Source organism: Cajanus cajan, chromosome 9 (genome assembly GCF_000230855.2).
Source record: "Cajanus cajan strain Asha chromosome 9, NIPB_CcT2T_4, whole genome shotgun sequence".
Lineage (NCBI taxonomy): Eukaryota > Viridiplantae > Streptophyta > Magnoliopsida > Fabales > Fabaceae > Cajanus > Cajanus cajan.
This window is the reverse complement of record NC_138525.1, coordinates 55,422,555-55,448,245: the sequence shown is the minus strand read 5'-3', so window position 1 is coordinate 55,448,245 and position 25,691 is coordinate 55,422,555. Positions and strand designations below refer to the sequence as shown.

General features: G+C 34.2%; 1 protein-coding gene and 2 long non-coding RNA genes across 16 annotated transcripts in view; 2 read left to right on the top strand and 1 right to left on the bottom strand.

Moving 5' to 3' along the window:
* The first annotated feature begins 5,636 nt into the window (after positions 1–5,636).
* LOC109819154 (uncharacterized) lies at positions 5,637–25,373 on the top strand. The gene is made up of 3 exons (XR_002241504.3): positions 5,637–6,089; positions 6,267–6,331; positions 25,098–25,373. It is a non-coding gene; the product is annotated as an uncharacterized LOC109819154 (long non-coding RNA).
* LOC109819152 (MADS-box transcription factor 23) overlaps positions 8,392–25,691 on the bottom strand; it is a 28,272-nt gene continuing 10,972 nt past the window's right edge. The window contains exons 4-11 of one of the 14 annotated variants that reach the window (XM_083063731.1): positions 16,037–16,098; positions 13,053–13,155; positions 12,929–12,970; positions 12,774–12,857; positions 12,497–12,651; positions 10,319–10,379; positions 9,210–9,398; positions 8,392–9,046 (exon numbers count right to left, since the gene is read on the bottom strand). In XM_083063731.1, coding sequence (XP_082919857.1) covers positions 9,255–9,398; positions 10,319–10,379; positions 12,497–12,651; positions 12,774–12,857; positions 12,929–12,970; positions 13,053–13,155; positions 16,037–16,098 — 651 coding nt within the window. In that variant the 3' untranslated portion in view covers positions 8,392–9,046; positions 9,210–9,254. Of the gene's footprint in view, positions 10,380–12,161; positions 12,410–12,496; positions 12,652–12,773; positions 12,858–12,928; positions 13,156–15,990; positions 16,099–21,495; positions 22,296–25,691 lie in introns of those variants that run through there. The other 13 variants (XM_083063730.1, XM_083063729.1, XM_083063733.1 and 10 more) reach the window with 13 other exon arrangements.
* On the top strand, positions 16,098–18,713 carry LOC109819153 (uncharacterized). Its single transcript, XR_002241503.3, has 2 exons — positions 16,098–18,206; positions 18,301–18,713. It is a non-coding gene; the product is annotated as an uncharacterized LOC109819153 (long non-coding RNA).

Genomic DNA, 25,691 nt, shown 5'->3' with positions numbered 1-25,691 from the left:
GTAAGTTTATTTAAGTTTAATCTATTCAATAACTCATATTCTACATCAAATTTTGACGATTCAACTGTTGAAATTAAAGTTCTTAATGTATAGATTAAATTTACAAATTTTAAAAAATTTGAAAATTATTTGATACTTCATTTTATTATTTCAAATCAACGGATAATCATAAAATTATTTTATACATTAATTTAAATTAATAAAATTAAGTATAAAATAAATTTTAATTTTTTTTAAAATTTACAGATTTAATTTATATATTAAGAACTTTAAATTTAACGATTGAATTATTAAAATTTAATATAAAACATTAATTATTTAACAGAAGAAATTTAAGTAAATTTATTTCTAAAATAAATAAATCTTTATATATATATATATATATAATAGATTAGACTTATTCCAATTTACAACTTTACTTCTCAAAACATAGAGAGTTAAATAGTTGGAGGCGGGTAGAGTTAGTTTTTTTATTATTTAATTTAATAAATCTTAGAAACATTGCCGTATATTAAAAAAAAAAACTCTTAAAAACAAAAGTTGAGAGACCTAAATTTACCATATTTAAATTTTGTTGTCACTATTGTATTAGAAAAATCTTAAAAACATGATCGACTTAGAAGAAGAAAATGGTCGCAATAAAATAAGTGGAGTAACTTTTCAAAATATTATAATAGTAACCCAAGAAAATATCAGTCTTTAACATCATAAAAAGGGAAGAACAATGTCACTTTAGCACGAATTTGTCGACAAGTGTCCTCACAGGCTGGTCCCATTGGACAGGTGTTCACGTGACAGGTATTAAGTAGGTATCTATAATATTATAGTAATAATAATTATAATATCATCGTACTGAATTGCTTCTTTTATATTATTTTTTAAGAATATAAAAATTGTTAATTTTATGTAGAACTTTCTCCCAGTAAGTTCCCGAAGCAACAGGAACACTATGTAGGGCAGCTAATGGACTAATTAGATTCCATGACATTATAGATTCTAAATATAATAAGAAAGAAAATGGTCAACAAGAAATAGTTTTACACATGTATTAAACAATAATTAGAGTTTGATATTTATTTTGGATATTAAATTATAATTAAAGATATTATTTTACTCTCAAAAAATATAATATACTGATTTGATTAGTGAGTTATTATTATACTTACTAAAAATTCATCTTCATGTTTAGATATAAATTTATAAAAAAATTTAATGATTTTTTTTATCAAAATAAAGAGTATTTTTTAATAAAATTTTATTAATTTTTTCTAATTTGTATTTATAAAATTAAATCAAATTTTTATTCATTATTTATTTTTAAAATTTAATTTAGTCTTACTATTTTTAAATGATTTAATTTAATCTTTTAATTTTTTTAAAAATATTCAATGTTATTTTTCTGTCTAAATTGATTAAATTAAATTATTTAAAAATAATAAGACTAAATTAAATATTTTATAAATAGAAAAACTAAATTAAATAAAAATTGATCAAACACTTTTTATCTAGACAAATTTGATTTCTCTTTCATCTATTTAATAATTTATATTAATAAATAAATCTTTCACTTTATGATAATTTTTTTAATTCTAAATATTCAATTTATTATCATTCATTATCTTATTAAGATAAGTAAAAAAAAATTTCATTCATCTGGACAAAATTGTTAGATATTTTTTATTTAATCTAATTCTATTATTTTTAAAATACTCAATTTAATTCTATATTTTTTAAAACGTTCAATGTTAATTTTTTTTTTTTAATATTTTTAATATCAATTTGGATAAAAAAATAATATTATATATATTTTAAAAATTATAAGATAAAATTAAATTTTTAAATTTTTTTAGACTAAATTAAATCTTAAAAATAAATAGATAATTTTATAATTTATATATTTATAAAAATCGTGAGTATAATTAAAAACAAAAAAACTAGGTTTGGCGTGTGGCAACATGCGTGTACGTGCCCAGTTTTCATTTGCTAGAAATTTACTCCCTCCATTTTTTTTATAGTAGAATTTGTTATTTTTTTCATTTTTATTTTACTAAAATCAATAATTTATTAATTTTTTTCTCCATTTTTATCCTTGATAATTAATACATGTTTATTGAATAATGTGTGTATTTATTTTTAATGTCTACCTATTTTTTCTCTAACTATCCATAAAAAGTTAATGTGCATTTATAAGAGCAATATGTTCCCAACAAAATAGTATAAAAAAACAAAAAAAAGGACAGGTATAATTAAATACAGTAGGTTACAGTTCACGTGTAATCAATGTATTAATAATTAATGGAATAGATTGCAGTTCAACAGTCTAAAAAATACAAAAAAAAAGAGGATAAAATAAGAAAGTAAGTAATAAATATTTTTGAAAACTAAAATATTAATGATTTCCTTAAGTCTCGTACAAAACCTTAAACAAAAACAGAGGGAGTATATCCAAAGTGCCTAGAATTTGGTGTTTCGATTAATTTATTTTTGAAATTTGGTAAAACGGCAAGTTATATTTAAAATCAATTGAATATGCGTCCAAGAGATTTAAATATACTTTTTGCTTATATAAAAGAAATGAATTTTGATTTTAAATTTTGTAATCTTTTATCCTTTTAAATCTGTAAATATTATTTTTGTCTTTATAAAATATTTAGTTAAAATAAATAAATTTTGGTTTTGACTTCTAAAAAATATTTTTCTTCAATTTTTATCTTCCTAAAATTTAAATCATCATTTTTATTTGGATTAATTGCATTTTTGATCCCTCAAGTATTGTAATTGGACAATTTCGATCCCCAAAGTTTTAATTGGGTAATTTTAGTCGCTCAAATATCATAATTGTACGATTTTAATCTCTCCCATTAAAAATTTAATAATTTTAATATATATATATATATATATATATATATATATATATATATAATGTAACGACCCGACTGGTCTTTACACACCGCACAGCACACTAGAAACACCACACAGAAAGGAACAAGTGTATGCATATAGGGTCTATAATATATACATATACAAGGTCCAATTCTGGATAGAGTTAAAGTGTACAAAATACATCAAATGCTACTATACCAAGTAGCTAAAACAACAAAACATCCTAAAGGATCAACTCTGTCTACCGGCTACAAACTTACCACCAGCCACCAACCTATCCTTGTTCTGCTCTCATACAATTGTATGAACATCACAGTCCAAACACATGGAAACAACAAAGGGTAAGCTAGTGAAAAGAAAATCAACATACATATATAACAATATGAATGGAAAACAGCTACAACTATCAGCACATCGATCAGCTTATAATACATCACAACATTCAGCAATATCAGCACCGCAAAACGGCAATACCAGCACTGCATAGCAGCAATAACAGCACCACTCTAGTGGCTATAACAGCACCGTTTAGCGGCAATAACAACACCGACTTAGCGGCTATAACAGCACCACTTAGTGGCAAAACATCACACAACACAACTTAACAGCCCAGCTAACACAACTCACATCATAACACAACACATAAAATCAGCATATAGCACAACTAAGTAGTATTTAGCACAGCTTACTACTCACAACTCAACTCAATAGTCTATAGTACAGTAATATTATAATTCAACATTTAAAAATCATCAATAACAGCCCCTCTCAGCACGACAATACACATCTATTACAGCTTAACATCATTAGTCGGCATTATCACCTAGTCAGCACATCATATTCATCAATTACAACTTAGTTCAGCATAATTCAACAACTATCAGCATACAATTCATCATTATCATATGCGCCCAGTGCACTCATGGTCGTGCCCCGCGTGGTGCAACCAGAGAGTACCAGTGGTCAACGCGCCCAGCGTAAGAGTGCTCGCGCCTGGCGTGACCCAGCCAGAGAGTCCAAGGCTCTTACGCGCCTGGTGCAATACAAAATTGCGCCCAGCGCATGCTCAGGCAAAGACCCTAAGGAGTCTCGCGCGTCCGGCGTGCCCTAACCCGCGCCTAGCGCGGGGAAGGCAAAGACCTCCCAAGGTCTCGCGCCCAGCGCAATTCAAATTGCGCTCAACACCTCCATGGCAGAGACTCCCAAGGAGTCCCCACGGCCAGCGCGACAAGGGTCGCGCTCAGCGTGGAACCAGAACCCAAAAACATGCCACATACTGCCAGCGCGCTCGGCGCAGTCCACGTCATGCCCGGCGTGGGCCATCCAGAGGCTCCCATCTTCAAGATCGCCCGACGCACACACCTTTACGCCCGGCGGGCTTGCCCAAATGGAGCCCTCTGATGGTCACGCGCCCGGCGCGACGAACTGCGCTCAGCAGCAGCTTCACCAAGTTCGAAAATTTGCCCAAAACCTGCAAAAATCCACTCATCCAGCACATGCAATCCAACCAAAAGTTCACATTTTAATTCAAGAGTTCAAAAATATAATCTTTTCACACATGCAATCATCAAACAAGAAAAATCCAAATTTTTCCTGCAACACCCCAAAAACATATTTTCACAAAAACAGCCATCCATCTCAGCCAAAATCATTCAACATCAAACAATCCATGAGTTGCTAAGCTCATTTTCATCCAGCCATCAAGAAAACTAGCTTCCCTTACCTCGGTACAAGAATTCTGAGCTTCCGGGAAGAGAAACGGAGAAGAAGATTGAAGGAGAGCTTGAACGAACGCCGAAGGAGAAGAAAGAACTCCGATCACCCAGCTAGCAAAGACCCAATTCACTCCGCACCACCACCTTGTGTCAGCCAAGAAGAAGGTCAAAAGCAAAAGAGTGAGTAAAGAGAAATGAGAGTTAGAGTGTGAGGGTGAAGTGGGAAAAAGTAAAGGAAGGGTCTCACATATAAACAATATTTTAAAATTATATTGTCTATTCAAGTTAACGCATATTATAATTTTCTTCAATGCATCAAATGATATATATTTATTATTAATAAATAAATAAAATTTATATATTATTATTTTTATAATATTATTGATAAATTAATATCAATGATATTATTAATATATTTATAAATAAACTAATAATTTGATAAATATAATTTATTATATATTAATATACTTTTACAAAAATATAAGTATATTAATTAGAAATATACATATATTTTGTTATATATTTATATTTTTATAAAATTATATTAATATATACTAAGTCATATTTATCAAATTATTAATTTATATATAAATATACTAAAAATATTATTGATATTAATTTATCAGTAATATTAAAATACTAATAATATATACATATAGATATAGATAAAAAAAAACAAACAAATAATAATCTTCAACACTTCATATGAGATACTAAAAAAAATTTATTTGTTTGATTTAATTTCTTCAAAATTTTATATTTTACTATTTATCCACAAATAAAAGGTATTTTTTTTACAAATGTGTTTAATTCAAATAAAAATTAAGCTAAAGATGAGTTGGCCAAACGAACTCTATACATATCCTAGTAAGAGAACTAATTGAAGTATATGGTAGAAAAATTTAGAACCATTTGTTAATAAAAAATAACCAAAAGACAATAGTTGACAAGTGGCAACCAATGGCAGTATAAAAGCACAATCGGTTAATTACATTACTATTAAATAAGCTCCAGTACTTATTTTTTGGACTGCAAAGTGCTAATAGTTAAAGCGAGGGGAACGATGCTAACTCCCACGATTACAGATTACTTATTCAAATAAATACCTAGTGGCTCTTAGATATTTTCTTGCGTCCTCAAACCTCCGTCACTCGTTTCTCTCTCTCTCTCTCTCTCTGCGTACGGTTACAGACTCTATTTCGTAGCTTCAATCCTCCGAAGCAGATCTCACATTCATCCTTCAATGCTTCGTTTTCTTCTCTTTTCGGATCCATTCATGGATTCTGATTCTCAGTTTACGCGATTCTCTCGTCGAATTTCGTTTCCGAACTGCATTCACGCTCCAACCTTGCTCGCTTCGCTGTTCTCGCATCTTCGTGGATTCCGCTCTCATGAAACGAGTTGTCTCGGTTTCTGTTCCGTTGAAGAACGGTGAGGAGGTTTCTTCTTCGGAATCCGTTTGGTTTCCGAGAATACGCGCGAAAAAGAAAGGTAAAACCGAAGAACTAAAACGAAACGGTGATCTTAATTGCACCGAGCCCTAACTATTGCACGATTTCTTCTCGTTTAAGAAGAGAAGAATCGTTTTAGCCTGTTTTTGGCTACACCGCGGCATCACGTGGTGCTTCTTTTGTCGTAAACTTACCTGTGCGTTCTCATGTTATATAGGGTAGAGACGTTTTTTAATCTTTGTGGAGCAATGATCTTTAGATGGAGACGTGTTTGAATCTCAGGTAAATAAGAAACTACATGTACTGTGAATGCTATTTTAGTTGTTTTTAATTGGTGATGTGTTGTTTTATTTTATTTTCGCAGCTATTAGTACAGTCTTATATATTCCAGTAGTATACTTTGTTGGTTTCGTTGCTTTGATTATATCAATTCGAGTTCCATTATTTGAACATAAAAAAAAAAGACATTGCACAACGTATATAATTACCACTCTCTCTCTCTCTCTCTTAATTTTATTTTATTTTTATCTTTTCGTATACATAACTTCTCATTTTCCTTAAACGTAAACTTTACCCCGTCGAATGCCTTTATGTTTCCTTGTTGCTTTTTCTTTCTTTATTTTCTCCCTCACTGAGATGAGTATCGTGTCGGGAATACTCCTTTGGGTCTCAACAGGGGTTTTTAGTCTATAGTTAATGACCTTTTGTTGTACCTAGGTTTTATGTTAAAAATATAATGAAAATAACCCCCTAGTTTAGTTTGTGAGTTGCTCAGTGTTTCTTCTTGTAGCATTATCCCTTGGAAAAAAAAAAGGTGCCGATCGGACGAGCTTTCTGTTGCAGTCCGCATGTCTTATCGAATTCTCATCAAGTTGATGGAAAATAACTTGCTGGCTATTTCTAAGAGAACAAACTTAGGTGGAATTGGATTGATATCTAACTAGATTTTATCCCGGAATCTTTTCGTTACCGTGTGTTTGTAATTGACTTTATTATTCTATATCTTTATTTATATGTTTATTATTTCTGGCAACATTTGAGATGTCGGATAATGGGTTTGCAGATGTACGTGAGTTGTTTTATTTCCACATTCTCGGTCTGTTAACTTATGGCTTTTCAAATTATTATAATCAATATAACACAATTATTCATAGTATGCCATCATGTAATTTCATTATTTTTATTCCCAATTTCAATTTTGAAGTGATTTTGTTGCTTAATTAAATCTTGTTAAATATTTTTGCATATCCTCATATTAGATTATTTGAACTTTTATTTGGTAAATAACTTAGAATTTGAGGTGGAGTAAGTCAATCTACAAAAGCGTATCCCTGCGTTTGAAAACAACATAAATTTAAGCAACATTGCATGAATTTTCAAAACTGCCTTGACCTATATACATTTGAGACAATGCGCACATACTTTGCATCTCTTGGAATGGTTAAATTTGTTTATTCTCGTGTATAATTTACTCAAATCTTGTTTAATGGTAAGGGTCTATTTTGAACTTTTCACTCATCACAATGCATTCCGGTGATGTAGGACGCTGAATATTTAGTTCAAAGATAGGCTATACCATTCGGGATCGTAGGAGAATGGTCTGGAGCAAATATGTTATTTTGGCTATGAACACTCGAGTTTGAAGGCAATTAATTGCTGATGTTGAGAAAATATTGGTGGATAATTTTAACTAGAAGCCAATATTTTTGAACAAATGTTTTCAAGACAATTGAATGCTTTAAGATTGTGAAAAGTAGTGAAGGGTGTGGGGTGAGTTTAAAGAGAGCAATATTAAATGGTCTACTATTGTTTTACGTGATCCATTACAACTTCCTATAATAACCATGATAGAATTGCTTGTGGTTTATTAAAATTCAAAAAGCATCTTAGAATTTGGGTTTGGTCTAACCCAACTCTAAAAGCTAATTCATGGAGTGAGGGTTGTCCCCTACTTATATTTACTATTTTAACTTTATTAATAGTCAATTTGAGCTTATAAGCAAAATAAAATAGTAGACTTGATAAACTACCATGTTTGCTTTATCCAGTGCTATAAAGTTGCATTTGGTTTTATGAGACAAATAATTTTAGCCTTTGGCCTCCTAATAAAGGAACTGAGGACTTGTTTGGTCCTTTAAGTTTTTGTTTTTGAAAACTATCTTGAAAAATAATTTTTGAGAAGGGTTTTCCAAATAGAAAAGCTCTAAAAATTTGTTTGAGTCTTGATTTTCAACTAGAGTTTGTCATTTTTCTCTTGCTTGCTGCTCTTCTCCTCCTTCACTGTCAGTCTTTGTAGGAAAGCTCCCTAAATCAGGATGACAAAGATCTCAACTTCCTTGAGGTAATCATTAGAAAAGGATTGATTTTATTAATTTGTATCACAGTAATTACATTTTTAGTCTCTTTACTATAGGGAACAATTGTCCCTAAATAAGGGAACTGTGGAAATAAGAAAAAAATACTACATAATCTTTGGGATTCCCTAAAATACTTATATTTACAACACTCCACCTCAAGTTGGTAAAGGAATATCAATCATTTCCAACTTGTCTATAAGCTCTTGGGATCTATTAGTAGGAAGTGTCTTGGTAAGGATGTCAGCTGCTTGGAGTCTTGCTGGAAATGTAACAATAAGGCCACTATCTTTGATGAAGTGTCCGTCAATTTCAATATATTTGGTTCTATCATGTTGAACTAAATTGAGAGCAAGACCAAGAGCAATATTGATGGTTGACTTCTTGTCTCAACTTGATACGGCTCTCAACTTTAATCTTGAGGTCAAGAATAATCTTCATCATCGTCCTTCACATATATCTTGTGTCATTGAAACTCAGCTTCTGTACTAGATTGAGCAATTAAGTTTTGTTCCTTGCTCCTCAAAGTCATTGATTTCTTCTCATTGAGTTAGTTAATCTACAATTTTCCAAGTTGAATTTTTCTCCAATGCCTCCATCTCCTCCTTCATGACTTGAATTGAAAACTCATCTCCATAGGTTCCTAAATTGAAGTCAATACTTTTGTTTCATCAGTTGTAACTATAAAATTTTGATGCTAGACAAAGAGATGGTTAGTTCAGACATGTTGTGAAATAGGATATTTAACACATGACCTTTTTCCTTTTCCTCAAAGCAATAGGAGTATGATAATCATTAATGCTTACCACTTGAAGTCTTGAATGTTATCTTCAGAAACACTCACCTCTGAGTTAGACGATTCTTCTTGTTGTGAGACCAAATTTGGTTTCTCCCTCCTTTGGTATTTTTCTTGCCAAAGAATCAATCTTCATCTTCCTTGTATGCTTTATTATGAGCTTCTTCTTGTATCTCCTTTGTGGCCTCATTATGGTCATCTTGCATAGACAAGAAAGGTAATGAATCTAAACAAGACTTGTCTTTGTGTTATTGAGTTCTCTCCCCTTAAAGCCAAGGACTCAAAGAATAACTCATTTTCATGAAAAGTGACATCCATGGAGATAAAACCCAACTACTTTGAGGATGATAACACTTGTGCTCCTTTTTATTTGAGGGGTAACCAATAAAGAAACATATGATTGCCCTTGGATCTAATTTATGCCGGTGAGGACAATGGGAATGGACAAATGCAACACATTAAAAATATGATACGGTAAACTTGAACAAGATGAAAGAAATTAATAAATATTTGACAATTCTCTCTCTTTTTTTTTTTCTCATAAGATAGGTCCATGTAACTTGTATATAGTCATCGATAAAAATCACACAAACCATTTTGATGACAACTTCGCTAGCTTTGACCCCAAAGTTTTGGAGGCGTACACGAAACTTGCTGTGGACAACCAAGACGTTGTAAAGAGCCTGCTATTGAGTTGAAGGTTGAAAGAGTCATTTTGACCAAGCTGGGTGTCATGATCCACTCCTAGGCCATGACTAGCACTTAAGTAGACACCATTCCAATCAACCTTTAGTCGGGCAAATCCTAATGATAGATCACATTATGTTCACATACACATTACTAAATCAAAGAGCTATAAAAAATTAGTTTGCCCACTATTTCCAACATTTCAAATAAACAATTCTTGCTAATGACACATGTATACTGGATTCTATCACTCAAGTGAACAAGTGTTACATCATTTCATTTAGAGTTTTCATAAAATAGAAGCTATAGATTTAATGTACTTAACTCTAACATACTAACTACAATTCAAAAAGAATAGAAGAAGTCCTATACCTATATTTGCATCATATTGGATTCAACAATTACTAGCCTCCTCTATAAGTAGAAACCTACCAAAATATGAGAGAACTCCTTGACAAACCAGCAAACCCCGATTAACAATCTACTTGGCAACCTGTGAATTTGAAGAAAAGAGGAAAGGAAAGAATGGGTGAGGCTTGGAGATTCAATGCGAGCATAATAAATGAAATAGATAGGAAGGGGAAGCACATATGGCACGAGTGTTCACATTCAAATACAAATTTAAGGTAACAAAGAGAGGAAAGAAATATAAAATACAAAATAAATCATTTTATGAAGTCAACGCTTCCCCTTGAGACAACTCATTTATAGAGATAAAAATAAATTTTGACTAGTATTAGCAATTTTTTGTAAAGTTCACAAAGTTGGTTCGTAAGGTGAAGACTTCCTTCCAATGCTTTATAAGCTCTACTTAAGCCACATGTCTAGTAGATGTGGTTGGAATCAAGTTTTGCCATGGATATAAAGTTATTCATTCTTTTAGTTTTCTCTTCAGGCCTGAAGTGATGATTTGCATCAAAATTATCCAATTTTATTTGATTTGGGTATGTGAGTGAAGCTAGATTCTTTCTCTTTTTGATGGGAAAAAAAATATTTCTACTGAAATCTTTTTATCAAATTGAGTTATATGAAGTAAACTAGATTCTTTTTTATACTGTTAATATATGTTCAAGCTCAATAAATTCAGTTGCTCTGCTAAGTCATTTTAGAGATCTATCATCTTTTTGGCCATTCTTGAATTTCTTTGGTTTTTTAAAAGACTTCATAACTAATAAAAACTATCTCTGCTACTGTTAGACAAATATTCATGAATGCTTAGTATTGAGCATGTATCGACATGTAAGAGCCCTTTGGGCTTGAAGCATGGGCAATGTACATATTCACCTACCCTGTGCTCAAATTCAACTTTTATTTTGAATAAAGGAAGTGGCAAGGATCAAACTGTATATTATTTGGTCGTATACGGGTTTTGATATCTTATCTGCAGTGATTTATGATAATAATGTCATATTGTTACTGTGGAAGTCTTACTTCCGTCATAGCACCCAAAGAATTTTGTTTGTTTATTGGTGGTGTTCTTTCCAATATTAATATTTTTATGCCTTGTTCAATAATAAGTACTCAGTTTACACAATTCTGTTCATTTAATTGTTTCTAGGGTGTAAATACAATGACGGTTTTAGTTTTGATTCTCAATAACCATGATTGTAAAAGTCAGATTAAAAATGCAAGTTTCATTCTGAAGCATCGAGTTGCATATTGATTTTTGCCATGTGTTTGTGTTACACCTTTAAATTAATATTATGACACATTGACACTTCACTTTATGAGCTGTTTATGTTTTGCATTTTTTATTTATCAGATTTTCTATAAATATAATGATCTCTCTTCTCACTCACCTTTAGGTGCTTGAAGTATAGATTACTTATTGTCCTTTCCAGTTTAAAGAAGAATGATATTTATTCTTGTCTCTTGACCTTCTGATCATCTACATTTATTATGCAGTTCTGTTTTCTTCTCCTTTATTTTCTATTCCTTTGTAACTGATGCTATCAAGTCAACAAGAACAAAATGATAGGGTGATATTAACCAGTCATTTATGAACTTTAAGTGAAATTTCGGTGGTTAAGAGCTTGAGTTTATACCTGGTTGCATTTTAATTGTTGTAGGTATTTTTTCTTCCAATAGGTGTTTAATGTCATTTTGCAGTAGTATTGTATTCGATCTGCTGGAATCCATAAACATTTGATTGCAATGATTTTATCTGATATATTACTCACATGAAGGTTGCTTTAATGCGGCATTTTTCACCCATTTGAAGGCCAGTAATAATTTTTAACACTAAAACATTTAAAATGAATCACACATCTGTGCAGTTTGAATAATTTCTTCCTTGATTGAGTCTTAGCTTCTCATAAGATGCTTCATTGTTTCTGAAATACATGCTAGGGCTGCTTTTTCGTTTTTGATAATATCAAATTAAAATCACTTTAAGCTAATTAGCCCCTGGTCTATATGCTACAACATTATAAAGACATTGAAGTTAAAATCCGAGTCCATTTTTCTTGATAGCAATCAAGAAACATGCATGTCCTGTGAATGGATCATTGCAATTGCAGTCTGCTGCAACAATCAAAACAAATCTGACATCAATGCTTTGCTTCATGGTTAGTGGTCTACCAGTTATAAATAAAGGATCAATGAACATACCCCAATTTTGTACTTCCTGAAGGTGCCTTGTAGGGTTGTTGTTGTGGCTGACTTAGCTGGAGATTCACAGGCACTCGCAAATCCTCTCCTATGCTTAGACCATTTGTGAGAACAGAATTTCTGTTTGTTTCACTTTCATCTTTTGTTCCATAGACCTGAGTTAGTAAAACTCTTATAAAGTTCAGGATAAACAGCAAAAAAGGTTGTCCTCATTTAAAAAGTGAATCATTTAGTTTGAGTAGATTATATTAGTTTGATATGCCATCCAAACCAATACCTTCTTTTTCAATTCCATGTTTTCTTGACAAATTAGGTTTACCTTCTTATACAGTTCCACATTTTCTTGGTGAATGAGGCTTCCCTGCAGAAAATAGGAGCAATATTTTATTTAATGAATATTAGGATTATTAGTTTCTCTGTTTAAAGACTGACCTTTTGATTAAGTTCTTGTATTTCATCCATTAAAAGTTGATCCTGCATTTGACAATATTATGTTAACCATTATATCTTTATCTTCAAACTTGAGCTCTGCATTTTTTTTATAGAAAATACAAACCTTTTTCATACGGACACCACGGAGGCTAATTTCTAATTGGTTCTCCAAATTTTGTAATTCTTTGACTGTCAGGTTTGACAGTTCTTCCCCCATCATTTTCCTGCTACAGAAAACTAGAAGTAAATGTGTGTATTTGAAATTTGGAACCTAAATAATTGGTTGTGCGAGATAAATGTTAGAGACAAATGAGACAATGGATATATAATATTGAAACTAGAAGTAAAATGTGTTTTTATAATTATTCAAGAGATGTTTTCAACTCCGTGTAATCCTTATTAATAATATGGGAATGGATTCACTTGCTGCAGGAGTTTTTCTTGGTCATAACTCCACCTAAGAAGTCACTATAGAAGACCAATTTAAGAAGTCTGTCTGTTAAGTGATGTGATATTATCTTGATAATTGAATACCTAATTTTTAAAAAATTACACATTCATATGTGTAAAGTATAATAGCTGATAGTTAGTTTTATTTTAAAATGTATATTATATGTTAAAATAAAGTTGGTCAATGAAATATTGATTAATTTTTAAATTATATAAAATTTAGTATATTTAATGTAATTAATAAGAACCATATTGATGAATCTCAATGTTGAAAGAAAGTTATTGAACATATAAGTTTAACAAAACCTACTTAGTAAGTTATTGAACATAGTAAGTTTTTACTCAATAGTAAGTGGATTTCCACCAGGGGATGAGGAGGATAAGGAAGAGGAGGAATAGAAAATGGAAAAGTGGGATAAAAACAAAATAGTGGGTTGTTTGCAAGAGGTAGGAGTTGAAGGATAAAAAGTTCCAAGTAAATAAGCACACCAAATTTAGCTTTTCTAATAAGAACCTTGGGACAATAATACCACAAAAGCTAACTGCTGAAGTTGGAGAGCCCAAGCTTGCTGTTGTAGTTGGAGAGCGTGGTGCCTTATAAACCCCACAATAGAACCCCCATTCTTCCAATGTGGGGCTCAAGTTTCATACCTTACAACTGGACTTTGACATCCCTCCTTGTTTCACAGCCCCAGCCCCGTGCCCCCCTGCCCCCCACATGCCCATGCAGGTTGCTTGTGCAGTAGCCCTTTGACTAGTCAATAGTCATGGTGAACATTACAATGCTGGTGTCACCATCTGTCACTTGTTTGCAACTGAGAGACACGGTGGAAGTCTTTGATACCAATTGATAAGAACCTTGGGAGAACCACACCACACTACAAAAGCTACTCGCTGTGATTGGAGATGGCATTAAAAACCACTTATTAGAATCCCATACCTGGCAATTGGATCTTAACTTCTTGCCTTTATCATATTGTTGTTGTTGTTGATGATGATGATGATAATAATAATACTTTTGTTGTCTTCTCAAGGGTTGTTAGTTTAGAGGTAAAATGTGTTCAGCACATATACAAATCAAGACTTATCTTCTAGAGCCTCATTGGCAGTTCTGAAACTAGAATGTCGACCCTCGAGATATTTCTTCTAAACTCTTTAAGCTACTAAGCCTTACTAACTAACTATCTTACTCTTAACATTATTGTTACTATTTGAATGTGAAGAAGTTTGGGCCATGCTATGTATGGCGATGTGTCTGAAAATTTCTGTTCATCTTTATGATGGTATCTACATGTCCATGCAATATTGGAACCAATTAGGTTTCACTTCACATCATTCCGACCAACTTCTAGCTGTGTCTTATTAGCAGCTTGCACGTGGTCTGCTGCTCTTCACCTCTACTGAGATGCCTCAATTTTCTAAGTTGCCTTTTGAACTATGTTTTTAGAGCATATGTTATATATCTAGGTTGTTTTATTCAACTGAGTTTGTGGTAATGAGTCGAGACTTAATAAGTTCCAGCTTAGAGGAGGTTGACAGAATACTAGTGTAGATTTATCAACATATATTTAGCACATGTTAGATATTGTTTTGACAGAATAAATTTATTAAGATGTAGAAAAGCAATTAGAGAGTTTGAAGGATACAATGTCCTTAAAACACACAGAATATTAATAGCTGTTGTATTTAAGACATTTGGTTGTATTTAATAGCTGTTAATTAGCAATTTTGTTCCTCCTTAAAACAGATTTTTTTTTTCTAACTCTATGTTTCAACAAAAACAAACAAATGTAACAAATCAAAACAGTGAATAATCTTTTTAATGTCTTCTCTTCATTTCCATAAATTAAGCAATTCAATTCATTGGAAATACACTAAGATGTACAGTAGCCAAATTGATTTCACACCCTTCTTTTACTGCACCACTGTTTTGTGTTGAAAATCAATGTCCATTTGTGCCATCCTGTATTGGTTATGAAGTACTAGCACAAGTTGATTGAACACCAATTGGTAAACTAATAAGATACAATATTGAACACGGGACAGCTATTCACTGGCTGTCCCAGAGACAAAAATCTTGTAGAGAGTGTTCTGTACTCACAAACTACAATTAACTACACATATACCTAATTACACACTCCTATGACTAACTTCCATCATGCATTTTCTAATGCAGAATTACTAGTGCAATGTATCTTATTTTATACATACCTCCAATCCATCGATGTATCTTATTTTATACATACCTCCACTTGGGTCTCATTTCCCATCACATGTCAATGCATTTTATTTTTTGTATTGTATGAAAACTATCACTAACTTACGCCTGCACATGCTGATCTCTACATTTTTCTTATGTTCATATGGAAATGAGAAATTATATAGAATGCTGAATTGCATAAAAAACAGGCATGTATACTTTTAATAGTGACTAGTGAGGTTTTAATTACAGCTATAAATACTAGAGTAATTATCTCCTGAAATAGATTCTTAATCACATATCTAATTGACAGCTATACAATAACTACACTTAACCAAGATACTAACATGCTGAATATGCTAATAATTCTAGACTGCTATTAGGAGTTCTGTATAATTTGAATTATTCTTATAAACCCGTCTTTAGGATAAGCATATGTTTTTCTGATAAGGGTGTACCGATGACTTTCTTGCAAATTGTGTAATTGCTGCCTTAACATTGCTGCCTCCCTTTGCCAAAACTAGAAATTGAAAGAAGTAAAAGGTCTGATTAGATATTAGTGGAAGAGAAATCACCAGATATATATGTTTTATCAGAAATAAAGTTTTAGTCTCATAATTATTTAAATGATACAAAAAATAGAAAAAAATTTGATAATTATGAAGTGTGATCAGAATAACAAATTTATTTGGCACTTCTCATCTTATAAAGTGCTTGAAGATAGTTTAATTTATTATTAACATGCATGAATACTTTCAGAAATTTTAAATTTCGGTTTTGAGACCTGATAAATTGTTTATGATGTATTTATTGTTGTTGTTTTGGGGCTTAAAGTAGACGTAAGTGATTCAACCATATCTTGTTCCTTAGTTCATGCAAAATTTTGGGTTTCAACAGACTTTAGTGTTTAGGGTCCTTTAATTTGCTAGCAAAATTTGGCACGGGGAGAACCATTGATCTCCTAGAGTAGAAGTACTTGAATACTTTCTGCATATTACTTTATTCTCTTTCTAGCAAACTCAACCTATGACCTTTTATTGATAGTTATTAATTTGTCATCAATTAGAGTATTTTTTTAGTATTATATGCATAATTGTGCACGAGTAGTGTTAGGGAACTATTAAGAATTAGTGCTACACTTCAAAAAAGTATAAAAGTGGGAAAATAAAATAATTTCATTCATAACCATCAAACATCTTTAGAACACACTTAAATATTACCACTAGGTTTTGGGCCGAATAGGCCAATAGCCCATTTAGGGAAAATAACAACAAAGAAATAAAAGAGTCGTTTTAACTCTTAACATAATCTTTCACCCAATGTGGGCTTGATGTCAACTGCTTGGTCTAGCAATGTGTGGCCCACGAGGACTAACCTTGTCCTCAAGTTTAAGTGGGCTCTCCCTGGCAGGTGAAATTGATGGGGGTAATATGGAGGGGTTTTGAAATGGGGGTGGGGTGATATGTGGCAAGCTAGGAGTGGAGAGTTTAGACGGTGGGTCATTTTGAAGTGGGTGGGAGGTGATAAGATTGTTAGGAAATGAAGGCAAGGGGCCACGTGTGGAATTAGGTGAGAAGTTTAATGGTTGATGTGTCATGGGTGGAGAGCATGATAAGGCATTTGGTATTCCAAGTGAAAAAGTGTGAGGGGTTGGATATGGAGAGGAGTTGGGGGCTTCTTTGCAACACGCATTGGCAGTAGTGAGAAAGGTGAAGGGGTGAATTCATTGTCGAGAAATCGGGGCGGTGGGAAAATTCTAGATGGAGGTGTTGGGCCATGATAGGGATGAAGAAGAGAGACATGGAATACAGGGTGAATGCATGACAAATGGGGAATTTGCAACTCATAAGCTACAACTTTGATGTGGTGAAGGATTACGAAGGGGTTGAAGTATCGTTTGGCTAACTTGGCCAACAACTGGGACACGACAAACAACTATCAGTACAGGTGGAGGCGTAGCCAGACCTAGTCACCTTCCTTAAAGGTACAATCGCATCTCTTCTTGTTTGCTTAGGCAACCATACTTTGGTGAGATCTATGGAGATTTTCTTTTTAAATTTTGTAACCCATTTTGGCGTTCTTGGAGAGAATCTTTGGGGGTGAGCCTCGAGGTAGATTCTAGAACAAGATTTGAGAGACACAGAGGAAAACGTCCATAAAGAGCCTGAAAGGGTGACATGTCTATGGTAGTGTGGTACAATGTGTTGTGCCAAAACTCAACGAGGTGGAGGAAAGTATATCAACATTGAGAATAATCAAAAACAAAACAATGCAATTAAGCTTCTAAAGATTGATTCACAATTTCCAATTGATCGTTAGTTTTGGGATGATATGCTATGCTGTAACACAAGGTGGTGCCTTATAGGTAGAAAAATTCCTTCCGGAATGTACTGATGAAGAGAGGGTTGCGATTTGAAGTGATAGATTTAGTCACTATATAAAAATGAAAAATCTCAACGGAGAAACGTTGCGCCAGATCTTTTGCTAAGAAGTGGGTAGGTAACCCCAAAAAATGCATATACTTAATTAATCGATCTCAAAGGACCCAATTAACGATATGGCCAAATGAGCACGACAAGTGGGTAACGAAATCCATGGTGATCTCCTCCCAAACCTTGTGTGGAACAGGTAAAGGTTGTAGCAACCTTGTTTCTTTTGAGTAATATTTTTGTTTTGTTGGCAAATAGTGCAATTTTTGATGAACTATTTGGTTTGTGTGTAGGCTGACTAGTAAAAAGAAGTGACCAAACTAGCCACCATGGGTTTTACTCTCAAGTGGTTGACATATGGGGTGGAGTGAAATTCCTGAATCGAAGAAGCACACAAGTCATCTATGGTCGGAATGTACAAACGATTGTGAAAATATACAAGGCCATGAGTAACATGAAAAGATCCCTGCATATATCGGGATTTGCATCAATTTGTTGTATAAAATCGATAACATTTGGAACTTTAGCAAAGTAGTGGCACAAATGAGTGATGATAGCAAGAATGGGTGAAGTAACCAAAAGGAATGTTGAAATAGCACAAAACTACTGGATTTGCTCAAGTGTTAAGTTTTCCAAGTTTGTAAAAAATATCAAAACTATATACCCTTGAATTTGCAAGTCCACTTTTGTTGCTTTGGGGTTTGAATAGTTTGATGCATGAGGTTCTTAAACTCTTCTGATTAGTGTAAATGGAAAAATGCCTTCCAATGAGATATTGACACCATTTTTTAATGGCTTCTGTAACAGCATAAAGATACATGATGTAGGCGGATGAAGCTTGCAAGTAGAGGCCCATCTTTTTGCTAAAAGAGGCAATTGGGTGCCCTTTATGGGTGAGGACAACTCCAATAGCTACACCGAAGGCATTGATTTCAGCTGTAAATGTAGTAGCAAAGTCCAAAAGTTGGAGAATAGGGGTTGTAGCAATGTTTGTTTCAATTTTGTAAAGGCTAAAGTAGCCTCGTGAGTCTAAAGGAATTTTCGTAATGTAAGCAAATCAATGGAGGGGAGGTGAGGTGGCGTATTGCCTAGTGAACCCGCGATAAAATCCAGTGAGCCCCAAAAAGTTGTGGAGTGCCAAGAGAGATTGAGGTTGTGGCCATTCATGGTTTGCCTTTAATTTATCTTGATTAGGAGTGACCATGTGATCAAAGATAACATGGCCTAAATAGGACTTTAAAGTCACATAAAAAACACACTTAGAGAATTTGGCAAAAAATTGATTAGTGACTAGAAATTTGAAAATCAATGTTAAGTGTTGTAAATGATCAGCATTAGTAAGATCTAACTTAGAGATTATTGTAGCATTGCCCAATCATCTAATAGTTCCTCTATAGTAGGAATCAAAGAATGATCCTTAACCGTCACAGAGTTAAGAGCTCTATAATCCACACATAGGCGCTAAGAACCAATAATACATGACATGAAGAAGGGTCATGACTTGGAATGATTAGGCCTTGGTTGAGGAGGTCTTGCATGAGGTTGGTCATTGCTTTTTTTTGGGAATGGGGATAGTGGTAGGGTTTAACACCGATAAGGGAGGTATTAGGGAGGAGGGTAATATGGTGATTGTGGAATTGGTTTGGAGGAAGGTCTGTGGGCGTATGGAAAATTGGTGAATATATGAAAAGTAAAGTTTGGATTTTGGGATTTAAGGATGATGGAATGGTTAATGAAGTGGAGGGTGGGTTGGGTTTTTGATTGATTGGAAAATTAAAAGGTGGCAAGAGGCAATCACCTTATGGTGCAACATTTGGCTAAATTGATGGAATGTGGATAATGTGGGTGGGTTATGTGGATCAGCTTGAATAGTAATGGGGACTCATTATGAGTAAAGGATAGATGAAGGGTGGAGAAATTAGTGATGAGGGGTCCCAAAGTACATAACCAATCCATGCCAAGCATGACATCAACACCTTCAATAGGTATTAGGTAAAAAGGGTTGTATAATAGATGACCTTGAGTGATAATTGGAACCTATGCACAAAGGCTTCTACACGCAATATGTTGGCCATTTCCCACCATCACAAATAACTTTGGTGTTGAGATTATGGATAGTTGAAGGTGGTCTGCCAAATAGGGTTGAAGTATGTTATGAGAGCTATCAGTATCTATGGGCACACAAATAGCAATGTTACGAAATTTGCCTTGAATTGTAGAGTATATGGAGAAGGATGATCGATCAAGGTTTGGATGGATGGATGAAAAAGGTTAGTGTCGGGGTTTGATGAAGGGGAAAAATTAGGTTTAGTTGAAGAAACAATGGCCTCGTCCAAGTTGTCCCCAACTTAAAATAGGAAATGAGAGGTGGTGCATTTGTGACCTAGCACGAACTTATCATAATTATGACAGAGGCCTTAAGCCCTCCACTCCTGCATTTGAGCTTATGTGAGTTGTTTAATGGGCTAAAGGGAGGTATGTGAGGAGGTGTAAGATAAGTAACTCATGTCGAAGTTCTGATTTTAAGCCAGAGACAACTATTTAACAAGTTTTCATTAGAAAGACTATAAACCCTATTAGAAAGTTTCTCAAATTGCGCTTGATATTTAGAAACAAACCCATATTGACACAATTTGTAGAGCTCTTCTTGATGGTTCTCATAGGAAGATGGGCCAAAACAAAGCTCCAAAGCACGAGTAAAGGAGTGCCACTCAATGAGTTGTTGATTGTGGTACATCCACGTATACCAATTGAGGGTTTTCCCTGCCTTATAGAAAGCAACAATATGGAGACGAGCTTCCAAGGGAATCTGATATAGGAGGAAAAACCGCTCGGCCTGAAAAAGCCAATCAAGTGGGTTTGGACCTTAAAAGGTTGTGAGTTGGAGTCTTGGTGGTTAGATAAAAGTGATAGTGGGTTGAATTGGTGGTGTAAAAGGGGGTTGATGAGAGATGTAGGGAGGGGTATACCAGATGTGAAAAGGTTTTGGGGGCACGGTTGGGTGGTAGTATTGTGTGTGAAAGAGGTTGGCATGAAGGAAAAAGGAAGGCCAAAGGCATAGACAGGGTAAGGGATATTTTGAGAGGTGGTGGTGGGGGGGGGGAACGGAGATTGGCAGAGATATTGCCTGAAAGTGGGGTTGGAAATGCAGGAATAATAGGGGAAGAGGTCATAATTGTGGAATGAGAGATGACAGAGTTAGTTACAGAAGAAGGTGAGCTTAATGGCAAGCCATTCAAGGGCTTAGCAGCCAAGGTGGTGAGTTTTTTCATGACTACATCCAAGGATTGTTGCATAGTGGCTTGGTGAGTGTCTTGCGCTTGTTGAGCTTCAAAATAAGTTTGCATTATCCCAAATTTTTTGATGAGGTGATGGATGGCATCGTCCACCTCCTTAGATGGTTTGGGAGGCATCAAGATGAAAACACCATTGTTAGGGAACTATTAGGAATTAGGGCTACACTGCCAAAAACTATAAAATTGGCTTACCCCAAATTTTTCGAAGAACAATCTTGATCGAAAAACGATTTCCTTTTACTTCTTCAAAAGTAGCTTCCCGCATCCTTTGCTGTCTTCTCCACTGAGTTTTACTCAAATTGTTGAAAGGTTGTCGAAAGCCACGACCATAACTTCCCGTTGGGAATTTTCCTAGATTTCCTTGCACTGGGTTCCGTGGATAAGCCATCACTTGTTTCCCTCGACCTATTCCTCCGACCATAGGTCTTGGCGGTGCATTCCATTTGCCAATAGGCACATTAGCATTTGGAACAAAAGTGTTAACAAACCTCGATGAATTATACATCTCCATCTTTCCTACTGGAGCGTTATATTGAGGCATGTGAACCTGCCTCATAGTTAACCCAGCATTCAACCCGACGTTGGGCTTAGGCTTTTGTCGAAGGTTTTCAGCCTTATAATTCATCATCATATCTGACTCCTCAAAAGCCTTAGCAGCAGCCCTATCAAATACAGCACTACATCGAGGGCATAACATCACTTCTCTATCAGCTTCTTTCTTTTTCGACAAGAAATCAACTAAGCTATCCCCCTCTTTAGGATAAATGGGCTCCTGCTCCTTAGCAAAATCTTCCATTAGTTCCTCGAGCTTCTCATCAGAAATGGGCTCAATATTGTCATCCTCTTCGACAGTGACATCCACCATATTGATCCCTCCTATCGAGACTGGCTCGACATATCCAGTATGAGCAGCAAATGGGTCTGTGTCCACTTTCATATCTTTCTCCTCAAAAGCAAGGCGACCATCAGTAATCGCCTTTTCGATAAAATCCCTGAAACGCACACAATTGTTAGTCCAATGACCATACATATTATGATATTTACAAAATTTCTTTCCTTTTCTTTGCTCGAATGGGGGAATTTTATGATTTTCTGGGAGTATGATTTGTTTATCTCTTAATAAAATCTCAAATATTTTTTCCGCTTTCGTTACATCAAAACTATACTTCTTACTCGAATTACCTTCTACATTATCTCCTGGTTTTAACATTTGACACTGATACGTAGGGCCAGGGCGTAGTTCTGCTAAGTTGATCTCAAACTCCTCACTCGAGACTTCACAATTAGAATCTTCCCCAAGATCTGAATTTTCTAAATACGCTACCTTCTCCTTTCGAACAAATTTGTCAAATTTTCTCAATCTTTCTTTTTCTAGTTTAATTTGTTCGATCCTTCTCACTTTTTCAGCCAGTTGGGCCATATCCCTCAACTGTTCGTTTACTAACTTCTTGCGTATCGAGAAGTCTAACCCTGTCGCCGCAATCCTAACTAGTTCATGTTCAGGTATATTGGTGTAACATCGAGATTTTAATTGCCTGAATCTATTCAAATAGTCATCCAAAGTTTCATTATCTTGTCTTTTGATATTCATCAGATCGACTATACTAACTTTTGTTTCCTCTCTAAAGAAGTGTTCATGGAAACTACCCTCTAACTGTACCCATGTGTGTATCGAATTAGGAGGTAAGGTAGTAAACCATGTAAAAGCATGTTTAGTCAATGAACTAGGGAAATATTTCATTTTTAAATATTCGTTATTTGCTAAATCCCCACATTCGACTCCATACCTAGCTATGTGTTCAACTGTTGACTCAGTCAATTCTCCTGCAAATTTCGAGAACTTGGGTACTTTTACTCCTCGGGGTAGTTCTGCTTGGGTAATATAATCAGGAAAAGCTGACACGAAATATGGGCGTTCGTTTCAACCTACATTGAATCCATGCCTATTTAATATTCTTTTCACCATCTGATCTAAATGATCATTGAGATTCCCATTAGGTCGAATTACATTCTGAAAATTTCCATGCCCCCCAAGGTTTTCTCTGTCATTCAAGTTCGCACTCATGGCTCTCGAAGGTGTTCCCTCACCTAGTTTATCCCCTATTTTGTTTATCAATTCATACAAGGGAGTCATAATGTTATGCATTTGAGTTGACAACAAATTGACCATGTCATGATTACTATGGTCCATTTGCTGTCTAAAAGCCATCATAGCCTGGTTACTAATTCCAGTGGGTACGTAACTGCCTTGTCGAATTAACGAACCTTCCTGACTCGTTCCTATATGTTGATAGGGGTCTTGCATAACAAACCCCATGTCGTTTGGTCCAGGAATATATCCCTGTGGGGATATATGCATTTGAGGATTAGGCCCTATCAAGGGTACTGGCATATCAGCATGTATAGGTTGGGTACTTCGCCAATTAGGTGGCATACCCCAAGGATACTCCCTCGTGACATCTACCAGTTCCTGAGTTACATTATTTGGCCTTGCTGTGTTTTCGAGTAACACAGGAGGAGACCTTGCCCCCCGGTCACATTAGTAGCACTATCAGGATTGGGGTTAGGCTGTTCTACATTTGCATTATTATGGCTTGCATTCGGATTATTAGACGTAGACATAGTTCTCCCACTCCTTAATCTCATGCAATTCACACACCTAAACTAGTCCAATTATGTTCTGAATTAAACGAGTCCCACCGGGCGTGCCAATTACCACTAGGTTTTGGGTCAAACAGACAAATAGCCTATTTAGGGAAAATAACAACAAAGAAATAAAAGAGAATTGTTTTAACCCTTAACATAATCTTTCACCCAATATGGGTTTGATGTCAATCACTTGGGCCTATCAAGTAGATTTTATATTTGTATAAAAAAAATTATGAAAAACAAATTTAGAACATACTTAAATAGTATTTACCCACAAAGCGCTAAATCTTCCCAAGTCCTTTAGTCAACAATATGGGTTTGAGGTCAACCGCTTGTGACTAAAGGTCTAACTTACCACACTGCAAATGTAAAGTCCAATCTAGTGACATGCAAGATTACATGGCTTAGGCAACTTCTCCATCAACTAAACTTGTTTGTGACTAAAGGTGTCAACAATTATAATCGAGCTATTTATTTTTAGACCCAAAAAAGTCGGGATCAATTTTGCTCAGTTTAAGAGGCTATACTGGCCAATAAACATTTGGCCTGAAAGGTATCAGACTTATTTTGTTAGTTTTTTTTTTTTTTTTTTTAATTTCTTAATTTTCTTTAAATAGCAAATAAAATTATTATAAAAATAACATGGCCCAATTTGGTCCAACCCAATAGGCCAATAAGTCAATCCAAGTTAGAGAAAAAATACATTGCATCTAATACGGTTTCCCTGAATGGACTAAATATACACATAGATTGTTGCTATATAAGATAGAAGGTGCTCTCCGGGGAAATCACTACTGACTTTGTCAGCTCTAAATATCATTTGGCTCACGTGTGTTTACATTTGTAATAAGATTGGCTCATATACTATGCTTCGGCTTGAGGGTAATGTTAAATATATGCTTTTGTCACTTGTAATTATATATGGAAACATCATATCCGTTGTTAGAAATTAGGGATTGATTTATTCCTTGATTATAAATAAAGATCAAGGTGATTGAATTATTCATATCAGATATAATCGTACTTTTTCTTGTTTCCTTCCTATCTTATATTTGTAATCAAGGTGGTTAGGATCTCTCCTTGTCAGTTCTGCCTATATAATCCTATTGTAATTATGATCAATCAATATTTTATTTTATAATCAGGGTGCTGTAGAGGGAATCAAACCTAAGCTTTTCAAGTGCTTCAATTCACACAGCTCGTGTTGGTAGTTCATTCTTCCCAATCATGCCCTTGGTTTTGGAGTATCATCCGATAAGAAAGGCAGAAGTGGAAGTCATTAAATTACCTATTTCTTTCAGAGTGCTTAATTGTCCAACATGGATGTTTTGTAGAGCATAGTGGTTAATTATTTCACTTTTTTAGTGTATATGATCATGCCAACCAAGAAATGAGAGATCCTGCCAAGTTCTTGCTTTTTATTTTATTATTCACCCTGGATTCTAGATTCTCAATTTCGGGTAGGTGTCCATAGATTTTAGAACAATCTGTTGCACTACACCTCAGGAGTTTGTCATGGTTTACTGAAGATTTTAGGACTTAAGAAAGAAATTGGCTGGAAGGAGGTCATCAATACTCTAGAGAATATAAATTGATTCGCAATATAATATGGACTGCTTCCTCCAAAATAATGATCAAGCTTTTTCTTGAACTTGAAAATGTGGTGTCATGATGTCATAAATACTAATGAAAGAAAAATGAAGAAACTAGCAAACTTGAGGCTGCAAATGTTATTACAA